Source organism: Gigantopelta aegis, chromosome 13 (genome assembly GCF_016097555.1).
Source record: "Gigantopelta aegis isolate Gae_Host chromosome 13, Gae_host_genome, whole genome shotgun sequence".
Classification (NCBI taxonomy): Eukaryota; Metazoa; Mollusca; class Gastropoda; order Neomphalida; family Peltospiridae; genus Gigantopelta; species Gigantopelta aegis.
Genome location: NC_054711.1, coordinates 30,126,116 through 30,139,308, shown reverse-complemented (window position 1 = coordinate 30,139,308; position 13,193 = coordinate 30,126,116). Strand labels below are relative to the sequence as shown.

Genomic DNA, 13,193 nt, shown 5'->3' with positions numbered 1-13,193 from the left:
AAAAACAGAAGAACAGGCGGCCTTTGATATACCAGTTATGGTGCACTGGCTGGAACGAGAAATAGCCCAATAGGCCCACCGACGGGGATCGATCCTATACCGACGGGGATCAAGCAAGCGTTTTACCACTGGTCTACATCTTGTCCCCTAGTACATCAAATACTGGTATGTACTGTCTGGAGGAATATACAAATAACAAATTCCTACCTGCCTTTTCGTAACCTATGTGGTAACAGAGTTTCCTATTTGGATCAAATGTCAAATGGGGGGGGGGGGGGGGGTATCTCCGAGCGTTACGTAATATTTTGGGGTTGTATGGTCTAGCATTTATGGGCGTTACAAGGGGGTGGGCGGGTGTCTAATTTTGACAAAAATAGCGTTACGTAATATTTGAACGGCCCCGTCCTTTTAAACTGGTATTAGTACATGGATGCCAAATCATGCCTTTGTACTGCGTTTCACACATTATCATAGCCCTATAATGTAACCGGCTGCAAGCATATGGCAAAATGACGTTGAAATATAATTAAATAAGAGTGTTCTTCCTTGCGCGGGTACTAGAGTCCTGTGAACGAAGTCGAGTCTTACTCTTCCTTGCACGGGTACTAGAGTCATGTGAACGGAGTCGAGTCTTGCTCTTCCTTGCACGGGTACTCGAGTCCTGTGAACGAAGTCGAGTCTTACTCTTCCTTGAACGAGTACTAGAGTTCCGGTCCTGTGAACGGAATCGAGTCTTGCTCTTCTTGTACGGGTACTAGAGTCATGTGAACGGAGTCGAGTCTTGCTCTTCCTTGCACGGGTACTCGAGTCCTGTGAACGAAGTCGAGTCTTACTCTTCCTTGAACGAGTACTCAGGGGCGTAGCGTGACCTGGTCATGGGGGGGTTCGGATATGAACCAAGTGGACCCTTGTTCACACACACACACACATACACACACACACACACACACACACACACACACACATACACACACACAACGTATACATATATATATATATTACAATTATATATTTTAAAAAACCCAAAGAAACAATACAAACGAACAACAAACCACAGAAATTCCACTTACTAGATCGTAACTGGTTTATGGTTTAATTATCGATGAGAGTTCAAGACGCCTTGGATGACATTGTACAAACACGTTCACGACACGGTCAAGATCAATCTCCTTATCGTAATGAATGTGCAAGAGTGCCAATGCAGACAGGCGTTCTTGCCCCATCGTTGCCCTCGCATATGAATGTAAAAACGCCTTAATGAACTTGCACTTCGTTCGCACTCACAGGAGGTTGCTGGAATAGTACATGCGATCCTGAGAAGAGTTTTTATGTTAGGAAAATGGGTTCCATCACAATCCTTCAACGCAGCAGCTGGAGTAGAAGGTCTCCTCTCAGGTGACACATTTTCATATCGCATTTTCCAACGTTTCAATTCTAGGTCGGTCACCTCGGGTGATGGGAGATCCTCGTTGTACATACGTAGGATTTCGTCAATCGACATGTTGTTTTCACAAAGTATAGATGGTACTAGTCCTAGCAGTGAAATTGCAGTTTTAGCCAGTCCAGAAAACTTAGAGTTTAAATTTTCACACACATGATCCAAGAAAGGAATTGCCAAGTTCAGTTTGTAGTGTTCCAGTACAGTACTACTTGCAGCATTATTGGCACGGTATATCGGTCTCCCACTGACCCTTGGCTTATTGGGCTCAACACCCACTTTTGCTGCCATTCTCTCTGCCTGTTTGAAAATTACAGATTCGAAATTACTGTCAACGTCATGGCGCTCTTTCTTGTAGATATCTTTAATATCGTTCACGGCATTATATGCATGAATAATATCCAGAGAGGAGCTTTGGAGCTGAACAGTAAGTCCAGAAAGATGTGAGAGATATTGGTAGACTGTGAGGAAAACTATAATAAAGCCAAAACTTGTTATACCAGTGAGCAACTGCTGCGCATCACTGCGGGTCTGTGTTTTCCAATCCCAATACAATTCTGCAAAACCTTCATGTAGACCATTGTATTCTTCAAGATGCATCTTGTAGCCGATCACCTGTAGGGCATCAACAATAAAGAAATAGCACTGGTAAAAGTGTTGGTAGGCATTTTGGCGCTCCGCCCATCGGGTCCGACAGAGATCAATTAAAGTTTTTCTCCTTGTTTGGTTCTCGACTTTAATCGCTGTAATCAACTCAAGAAGTTCATTTCTCTTTGGGCTATTTCGGAAAAAAAAGGCAACAGTTCTTAAGTTTGTCGATCATGTTACGCACTTCTGGTATGTTACAGGCGTGACTTATAACCAGATTTAAGCAATGGCCACTACAGTGCACATATGTTGCTAATGGAGCATGCTCTCGGATTTTAGCCTGGACGCCAACTCGACCAGATGACATGTTACTCGCCCCATCATATCCTTGACCACGCATATCTTTCAATGGTATACCAAGGTTTTCCAGTATGTGAATGATCTCATTGGCCAGATATTCACCCGTGGTGCGAATCACTTTTGAAAATTGTATGAACTCCTCCCTAATATTTTCATCTGAATCCACGAAGCGGACGCACAGAGCCAGCTGTTCAGTGTTATGAGATGTCACCTCATCCGCCATGATACTATAGAACTGTGCTGTCTTTATCTCTTGGACAAGGTCACCGAGAATTATGTGATTGCCTATAACATCGAGTAACTCATTTTGTGTTTGTGGTGACAAGTAAGTGACACATTTCATTTGTGGCTCCATTAAATGTTCATGTAAGGTTGAGCAATACCTAGCCAGTACCTTGATCAAGGAGAGAAAATTTCCCGGGTTTGTTTTCTCATCCTCCAAGTGTTCGTTCTTCCCACGTAATGCTATACCTTGCTTGCCACAATACACAATTGCTTCTGCAATGCATCGAAGTATTTCTCGGTTTTTGTCAATGTTCTTTGACCTATTGTTTTCCATCAAAATTGGAATAGTGGCATTAGGATTTTCAATACTTTTGATGAACGTGTCTGCAATTTGCATTGCCTCTTGGTGGTACTCGTTGCTTTCGTGGCTTTTGCACTTTTCGGACTTCTTTTGCCAATTTATAAATGGCCGATTGACAAATTGCCCTTTCCCTTCTCGATTCATACAGAAAAGTGAACACATGATGCAAAAGGCACCATCGAGTTTTTGGCTATAAACTAACCATTGATATTCCTTCAACCAGCTGAGTTTAAAACTGCGGTTACAGCCACCAACATATATTATAGGAAATGTATATGTTTCGGACGGCTGGCTATGGTGTTTGATTAGTGTATATTTTTCTCCATCAGAGAGTCCTTCAATTGCTTTTTTAATATCTAGTACTGACATTGTTGCAGTAATGATATGTCCAATATCGTTAATTGTTGCAGTAGGTGTCTTGGTTTGGGATTCTTCTTTGTATCCTTCGCTAGCAGACCCTGATGGCGATTCTGATGGATTACTTTTTTCGTCAGGAGTCGGGCGTTCTTCTCGTGGTGCCTGTTGGGTTTGCCCTTCTCTTGGTCGTGGTCGTTTATTGTTAAAGAATTTATCCAGGGATTGACATCTCTTGGATGCAATTTTCAGTTCCTGTTTTCTTTTCTCTGGCCTGCCCATCTCGAATGTTTGCTGCAAACAATTTAAAACCACACTAAGTTATACTTTCATTTATTCCATTGTATTGGATTGGAATAGAAAGTTGCATACGTAATTCAAAACGGAGTACAACGATCAAAGGTTCGAGTTGAACTACAGTATATATTATCAATAATGCGAGGCCTAACTAGGCAACAAACACTAGCTCTACTGTTTTATTTAAAGTTACATTGTTAGCATGTTTCCTACAGTAAAATATGACCACAAAAATTATTTTAAAAAGCTCTTGTTTGTTCGCTAATAAAACCTATCGTGTAGGCCTACTCTAAAATGACAGTCGCCATGAGTACTGGACATTTTAAGCTTAAGGTAAGTTGTCAATGTCAAGTGTGTATGTGTGTGTGTGTGTGTGTGTGGACACGTATGCATGAGATAGAGGGAGATGGGGGAAAAGAGAGTGAGCAAGAGAGTACTAAACAGGTTTTCCCTAGATATCATTTTTACGAAACGAATGAAGTTCCCAAAGGTATCTAACCGAACGAAAGTGAGGTCAGATACTTGGGAAGTTCATGAGTTTTCTAAAATTAATGATATCTAGTGAAACGAGTGCGGTATTTTATTTATTACCAACATGTTTATGAAGTAAAATGCACTGTGCTATCAGAGAAGCTGGCGTCGCTTACTAAAATTACATCAAATTATCGATACGAACCAATGAAAAAACGTATATCCGGTACGACACTGCCGATGTTTTATTTAATGACACACTAAACACATTTTATTTACGGTTATATGGCGTCGGACATATGGTCAAGGACCATAATTATGTTTACACATAGGCTACTCTTTCCGATTAGCAGCAAGGGCTCTTTTGTATGCACATCCCACAGACAGGATAACACATACCATGACCTTCGTTAACTAGTTGTGGAGCACTGTCTTTGGATAACATGGTTAGGCGATATGCGACTTTAATTTTGGCTTGCGTGTCACATATTCAAAATAGAGTGCTACATGTATGTTCCTTATCCTTTGAACAAAACAATTTATTAGGCCGGGAAAACAACTGAAATAAGTATACTATATCTACTAGTCTAAGTGCATATTGATAGTTGGGGGAATATCTGTTGCAAGTAGGCCTACTTACGTTTGGAAATCACCTTCCTACACCACTGAGCAGATAAGATGTCTTTGGATAGTATGGTTGGGCGATAATGCGGCTTTAATTTTTGGCTTGCGCATCAAATATTGAAAACGAGTGTGTATGTTCCTTATCCTTTGAACAAAACAAAATTAGGCTGGAAAACAACTGAAATAAGTATACTGCCGCTACTAGTGCATATAGGTACATGTAGTTGGGCTGTGTCATTTGCAAGTACTTACGTTTGGAATTCGAAATCACCAGGCTTCTATGTCTTTGGATCATATTTTCGTCAACGTCTGACGTCATATCCTTGTTGATGACCATACATTTCGAAAGCTTAACATGAGCTCGGTGTACTACATTATTTTATAACAAAATAAAACTATGTAATAACAAGCGACGGGCACGCATGGACGCCTATATGAATATAGAGCCATATACAGCACTGTGTTAAACAAAATTTAATAATAATTAAAAAAAAAAAAAAAAAAAAAAATAGTAATATTTTACTTCTGAAAGCGGACCATTTGCTTCAGCGGGGGGGTTCGTCCGAACCCCCCGAACCCCCCCAGCCTACGCCCATGGTACTAGAGTCCCGGTCCTGTGAACGGAATCGAGTCTTGCTCTTCCTTGCACGGGTACTAGAGTCCTGTGAACGGAGTCGAGTCTTGCTCTTCCTTGCACGGGTAGCCTACTCGAGTACTTGTGGAGACCCTAGCACAGTATGACTGAAATATGAAACTACAGACAAACCTGTCGTAGCGGCCACCTGTAATCAGTGGTCATCTGTCATAAGCGGCCACGTTTTTCCCTCCGAAACGATTTATAATGTAAATACACCTGTAATAAGCGGTCACCTGTCTAACACGGCCACCGGCCACTGAAATCGGATCCCAAATCACTAAAATAACTGTATTAAGCGGCCACAGTATATAGGTTAGATAAAAGGGATATTTTAACAACAGCTATAAGGTGCAGCAAATAACCGATCTTCACACCTTCAAGAATACTAGTACCCATTCAGTCCCGACATCTCAACTCGAGTCTGATTCTGGAATGCTTCTAATTGCCTTTGGGCAGACTACGCTTGATATACATGTATGTAGATTCACTTACTATAACAATCTACCACATGAAGTAGGAATTAAAGAAAAAGAAAACAAACGTGTTGAGAACGGTTAATTTAATACATTCCAGTTTTTTCTGACGGGGGCGACATGTCAAAAGTTTATTTATAGTCAACTGTGAAGCACACATGCGTTAATTGGCAGTACAGACGGCAGAACAAGAAACAACAACAAATGTTTTAAAGACTCTATATGTGGCAACCTGTAATCAGCGGTCACCTGGCTTAAGAGGCCACTTTTATTTACTCCCTTGTGTAACCGCTTAAGACAGGTTCCACTGTATAATGAAAAGCTGTGTATATAGTTTTAAAGACTAATATTTAGTTCTTTTTTGAACGCCACTAATTTGGTTTAATTGCTTATAGTCTTTGCAATGTAGCATTTGTTTCCGTCCACTCAGTATACTAGTTAGTAGCTGAAACAGTGAATAACACTTTACATATATGGTGTAGGTATCTGAAGCCTTTTACCTTGCTAAATAACAATAAACCACAATCAGAAAGTATGTTTTGATTTTCACCCTGAGATTGCTGTTTTCGTGGAATTGCCTATAATTTCACACCTATATTAGTGGCCATCTTGGATTTCTTATTATGTAATCCCTAACCAACTTTGTAAATAGTTTAAACAAATTCACCAACGCAACAGAACTATGACTAGACACCAAAATTAACAGTTGTAATAGAATTAATGTGAATCTTGAAAGTCATATCCAAGCCATATTGGTGGCCATCTTGGATTTCCTAAGACATAAACCGTAACAAACCTTGTAAATGGTTTAAATGGATTATTTGACCGCCAAAACCTATGGCTAGACACAAAACTTATCATCCTAGGTTTAATATAGATCGAGACAGTTATAGCCAATAACATGAAATGGTGGCCATGTTGAATTTTGTGACGCCCTCACTCAACTTAAAAATTTGAAAATGACTGCTTGATATGGAAAACCTATTTATTAAAAAAAAGGAGACCAAATCAGACAGGTTTGGCTATTTTTTGTTTGTTATTTAGCATTAATTAATCTACATATATACACACATATATATATCATATTGTATGCATTTAATCTATGTCATAATATATACGGCAATGGCGTAGACAGCATGAGGCAGATGAAGCGCTTGCCTCGTCTGGAATTTCCCCAGATTTTTTTTTTTTTTCCCATGACACGGATACTAATTTTACAGGTCTGGGTTTGTCTCGGCGTTATTTTCCTCTCTGGCTACGCCCCAGTACGGTACTCGTTTTTCTTCTAATCTTTATGATTACGGCCGGGATTTAGCTCAATCGGTTGAGTGCTCTCTTGAGATGATTGCGTCACAGGATCGAACCACCTCGGTGGATCGGATTCAACTGATTGGTTTTTTTTTTCTAGTTTCAACCACAACTGGTCAGACTCAAAGGCCGTGATATGTGCTTTCCTGTCTGTGGGAAAGTGCATACTAGCATAGGCCTATATAAACGATCCCTTGCTGCAAAATTGTAGCGTGTTTCCTCTGATGACTACGTATCACCACATGTTTGAATTCCAGTAGCCGATGATTAATTAATCAATATGCTCCAGTGGTGTTGTTAAACAAAACAAACTTTATTATTATTAAAAAAGTTTTTTAATCGTTTTCATTCGGAAAATCTCGGCTGATATCGCCACTGTCGGCCGAGTTCTTAAATCTCCAGCTCGGTTGACGTCATTAATGGCTCTTTTGAAAGAAGGAAAAAAAAGTTTGCCTTCTGCCTTTGTTTCAAAATCATTAATACAAAGCGCAGACTGTTTGTAACCATTGCTGGCAGACGTATTTAATCTTCTGTAGGTAAATATATGGTAAGGGTAGGAAGTACACACGACGACAAAGTAAGAGGAACTAGTGGGGGAAAAAAAAGAGGTTTATAACTTTTTGTATCTCAGGATGCCCTGATTCCGTAAGGGACCAATTTCGGTGTATGTGTCACTTGTAAACGAGCTTTTGTCCATTTGAAGATTTGTAACGGCGTTCACTTTTGCATGGGGATAGTAAATGAACAGGTTTTTAGCAAAATGAGATTAAAATAAACAAATTAATGTGTCGAGATAAAATTTATAGCCTAAGGCAAATCAAGTATTCACTTTTTGTTAGGGTATGTCAACGTTCCTAACTGCGTTGTGCTTCAAATTCCGTTCACTTTGTTTTCTCGTGCACGGTTCGCGCAATCAAAATCCGATTTGTTGTCATCGGCATGTCGTTCATTTATGAAGTTTTTCTTCACAGTTCAGGAACATTTTTATAAACAATAAAGTTGAGAAAAGTAAGTATCTAAATACAAAACTTAACAAACCCCTAAATCCATTAATTTTACTATTGTCCGAACCGAATTGTTAACAACTACGAAAAATTACTCTCCTACCTTTAATTGCCGTTAGATTTCCTCCAAAGTTTGTCCAGACAGAAATCTTGAAAAAACCACTAGAATGACACAGTTTCCACATACCAGATGATAACTGTGTCACCTATATCGACTTCGCTGAGAGCGCATAGGGCAAAAAGCATGTAATTTTGTGCTAGCTGCCATTTTGGCTTTTTATGGAATATTCTCCAAGAGGGGTGAAAGGATAGGACTTAATCTAACAACGTCATAACATGTTATGATATAAAAGCAGACGTGATGACGTCATATTATTATTTATTATTATTTTAAAAAAATTAATGATACCACAAGAGATCATTGATTTCATATTAATTGTGTCACATACTTTGGAGGCTTTCACCCCTCTTGAAGAGTATTCCATAAACAAGCAACATGGCAGACGGCAGAAAACTGCATGTATTTTTCCCTATGCAATCTCAGCAAAGGCGATATCGGCGACATCGTTGCAGTCTCATGTGTGGAATCTGTATATTTGTAGTGGTTTTTTTACGATTTGTGTCTGGACAAAGTTTGGAGGAAATCTAACGGCAATTAAAGGTAGGAGAGTCATTTTTTGTAGTTGTTAACAATTCGGTTCGGACAATAAGTCGTTTTTGTTTATTCCTTAAAATTACCGATATCGGGTCCACATGACTCATAGAAATTGACTTAAAATGGAGAAAGATGAATTAACATTCGGTGCGTGTCAAATGACCTTGAATGTGCCAGATCAACAAGGCCAAAGAATTAAATGTTTTATGATTTTTAAGACCCCTGTTGTTAGAATTTGTTTTCAATTATTATATTCAATCTGCAAAAGGTATGCTACATTTTTGTGCCTCTATTGTAGTGAATAGTATTCATAATCCATTCATAACAGTTGTAAATAATTTTGAGTATATAAATTGTGTTAATTTAGAATCAATTCATTAAAAAAATGATATTTTACAAACTATTCGCAGGTATGAATGTAATGCCTATCAGTATTGACATCAAGTGTGAGCGATGTGTGTTGATAAAACGCAGACAAATTGAATTTTTCCTTTAAAAAAATTAATAAATTAAGTGTTCGGCAACTGTGCATAATTAAGAAACATATTTTTTCATGTATGTTCCTTAAAAATGGAAAATGACGAACCTCACGTGCAGTACGATACTTTTTGCAAACGCATGCGCCTGAACGCAGTTAGAAACGTCGCATCATTTCCTGTTTACCAGAGGGTGTTTCACTTTTATTTATTAGAATGGATTTGTTTTATGTCCACATTGTTGATTTTTTACGTTACTTGATTCCAATTTAGTTTGTTTCACGTATTGTAGCTGAAAAATGTAGAATAGTATTTCCGTAAATATCGTATTCGTGTTTTTGTCGTTAGGTGAACGCAGTTTGGGACGTTGATGGTAAACGTGCATGCATGGGGTTGTTAAAATTATTATACACGAATCAACCTGACAAAAATAAGTTGGAAAGCTTTACAGCTATTGAGGAGATCTGGACACCCCACCCAATACAGTTGAACGACAACAAGAAAACCTACTTTAAAGTGCATTCATGCATTATGTAATCGATTCCAGCTCGATTCAACTAGAATCACTAATAATAGCGAAACGACATTAATATAAACAGACATGCATTCAAAAGAATTATCTACGATTACTCTCCAGCAGTGTTGTTAACTTAAAAAAATATATTGCAGAATATGAGTAGGATAAACTTTTGCATTCCGATTCTGTAAATACAATCATTAATTTTTTTAGTAAATTACTTTTTGGTTCTGCATCGTTATTCATTCATACTAAGACCGTTAATAATTACTATTCGACATTGTGATAAACCATTCATGACAACAATATCATTTCCTTACCAAAAGAAATAGCAGATACAGGGGTACTTTTCAGGGCACAATATTTCATGTGAACCGCCATTCTGTTCGCGTGTTAGTTACGCAAAATTAAATTTACGTGAACCACAAATTGGTTACGTCATGATCTGTAGATGTTCAGAAATTAAAACTTGCAAACTTCACGATTACAGGAAGTTTATTATTCAGTTGAGTATTGTAATTTCGAGACCCTAAAGTTTGACTAGTATTGCGACTGATTTATAGATACTTGATGTGCAGCAAACCAGTAGACAACATTATATTGCAACTTGCGACCAGTCTAAACTAAATGCTCAGTATAGATGCGAGCCAAATGTTTTATTTCTAAAGGAATAGCCTGTATATTAGACATAATATTTTACTAATGAGCTTTAAAAAACAAACATTTGGAACGTCACTGTAGTATAGAAGTACCATCGATAAAGTGAAAGTAACTTTACCGCCGCAAAACAAGAAAAGGCATCGTAAAGTGTATATTTTGTTTCAGTACTGAGGCTGATATTTAGTCATTTTACAATCAGTGTGCTCTAGTGGTGTTGTTAACTAACTTTACCTTTCTAGTATCTGGCTATATTATTTTGATGCTTATTAATATTTTTAAATAGACACAATTAATACTTTAATTAATTTTGCACCCAACTTTCAGTTACAACCTTTTGCTGTAGTAGGGTAGTGATAACCACAGTTGTGCCAACATATTCCTTCGTTTTTAAATGTTTTATTTTTACTCCAGCCCTGAAATTATAAGCCTGCATCAGCTAAAATATATATTTATGTGACTGATGCTTTAACAGTATTTATTAAGTACTACAACAGTATCAGTGGTAAAGATTAGTTTATTTAACACTCTATCAGTGTTTCTGCCAGAAAGAAATTTTTGTGTATGGCACAATGGAGTTGAATGCAACCACATGCAGTCAACAGGGGGTATAGGGGTCCTCCATCAGAAAGAAAATGGGTTACGTTTAGGGTTAGGATTAAAAAAATCATTCAGTAATGATAAGAGTAATTACTTTTGTCAAAAGGTTAACTTTAAAAAAAAAAGAAATTGGCAAAATGTTTGGGTATACCTGTTTTACCCTCTGGCAGAAACCCTGATACTGAATGTTTTTATTGAATTAAGACCTTGTGTTTACAGGCGACTGCCAAGATGCCAGTGCTAACAGAACATGTGTCCAGTTTACCGCCACAATCAGCATACATGACTGCAACCAATTTCGAGCACCATGTCATAAAGTAAACAAATTTCTGTTATTTTATATTTTTTCCTACTATTTTACTTAATAGTTATTCTTCTTCTCTGAATTAGCTACACAGGGCAGGACGTAGCCCAGTGGTAAAGCACTTACTTGATTCACTGTCGGTTTGGGATTGATCCCCATTGGTGGGCCCATTGGGCTATTTCTATTTCTAGCCAGTGCACCACGACTGGTATATCAAAGGTAAAATTGTGGGATCGATGGTGCATATAAAAGATCCTTTGCTACTAATGGAAAAATATAGCAGGTTTCCTATCTGTCAAATTTACAAAATGTTTGACCTCCAATAACTGATGATTAATAAATCAATGTGCTCTAGTGGTGTCATTAAAGAAAACAAAACTAACTAAATCAGTTTCAATTAAATTATTAAAACTCATCCTGTACAGGAGACGTTACCGGGAGGTGAATCCAGTACCAGTGACTGCCGTTTGTAAAATCTTCAGGAGCTGAAAAAAGCTCCCCTGAATTTTTTTTTGCAAGAGTCATTGCTCTCCTCAGAAATTAGCATAACTTAATTGTTGAAATGTAAATGTCACCAAACTGATAATAATATAAAATTAATATTTGTTCACATTTCACTGTCATTTATAATTATGCATGTACTAAACATCCTTATACTTTTCATTTTAGTCATATTAACAAGTTTACCACTAATATATATATCATCAAGCAAATATTAATTTAATCACTGTCATTTTGAAGTTTTAACTGCTCATTAATAATTAATTACTAACCATTCTCACTGGTTAACTTTATGACTGTCACTATATAACCACATGTGTGTCAAATAGTTAATTATTAATCACTGAACTTTTAAAGTTTTCACTGTCATTAAATTTAATTACTAACCTTCCTCATTTTCAACTAGGAAGTGTGGTCAACTAACGACGTCACACATCTGTCTCAGACTCTGACGTCAGCCGTAAGTGTACGCAACAAATTCGGCAAACCCTAATTTCTGCCCCCTGACAACATGTGAACATTTTGAAAGTAAAACCGATAATTAAATATAACAGGGAGTTACTAGTACATAAACAAGTAAATAAACATAGCAATATCTTTTTATTTTGACATTGGTTACAGTTAATTTGCTAGATTGCTACAAAAGCAACACACCTTGCCCACCCGTTCTGCAAATTCGTGATAATTCGGAACACCTCGGCTGATTAAGAATAGAACTATAGGCCGAAGTGTTCCGAATGATCGGAATATTCCGATAGACAGTACGACTTCGGCTTACATACATCCAATGAAAACAATTGATACATATGTACATGTTATATTAAGGAAGACACGACTTTTAGTTTTATTTTCAGTTTCTCAAAAACGTTCACCTTGCAAATTTATTGTGGGGAGCGTTTTTTCGCGCTGCGAGATATGTTTTATGGGCGCTATACGGGCGTGGTTGCGATCATGCCCGACAAACGGCAGTCACTGCGTTAAGTCTGATGGCTTTTATATCCACACCACTGGGACTAGATTTGGAGATCAGTTGATCCTTCCTTCTTTATTGCATAACAGGGCTCGAAATAGCGGTCTACGAAAAGTGAAATGCAGTCAGTTTTTTAGGTCTAGCAGGTGAAATAAAAATTCATCTTCTCAAACCACACTAAAATAATTTTTCCAGAGATGGATGTATATACAATTAGCTTATCTGCTGGTTAGCCGAGCCGAGCCGAGCCGAGCCGAGATAAATTTTGTCATGCTCATATACCACTAAGGTTTCGGGACAGATGCTATTTAACTAATTTTCCACAGACTATATCCCAAAGTTGAAACCCTCCCTTCTTCACCCCATATACTTT

The 13,193-nt window shown here is 37.9% G+C and overlaps 2 protein-coding genes across 3 annotated transcripts in view; one reads left to right on the top strand and one right to left on the bottom strand.

Moving 5' to 3' along the window:
* Positions 1-1,685: 1,685 nt before the first annotated feature.
* Positions 1,686-5,293, bottom strand: LOC121387033 (zinc finger MYM-type protein 1-like). Its single transcript, XM_041518041.1, has 2 exons — positions 5,242-5,293; positions 1,686-3,620 (listed from the first exon to the last, which is right to left on the bottom strand). Exon 2 carries the CDS (start codon positions 3,606-3,608, stop codon positions 2,217-2,219), a length of 1,392 nt encoding a protein of 463 aa, XP_041373975.1. The 5' UTR covers positions 3,609-3,620; positions 5,242-5,293; the 3' UTR covers positions 1,686-2,216.
* Positions 5,294-7,533: 2,240 nt separating this feature from the next.
* LOC121387463 overlaps positions 7,534-13,193 on the top strand; it is a 77,973-nt gene continuing 72,313 nt past the window's right edge. Inside the window, exons 1-2 of one of the 2 annotated variants that reach the window (XM_041518585.1) lie at positions 7,534-7,672; positions 11,265-11,362. In XM_041518585.1, coding sequence (XP_041374519.1) covers positions 11,277-11,362 — 86 coding nt within the window. In that variant the 5' untranslated portion in view covers positions 7,534-7,672; positions 11,265-11,276. Of the gene's footprint in view, positions 7,684-11,264; positions 11,363-13,193 lie in introns of both variants that reach the window. The other variant, XM_041518584.1, reaches the window with a different exon arrangement.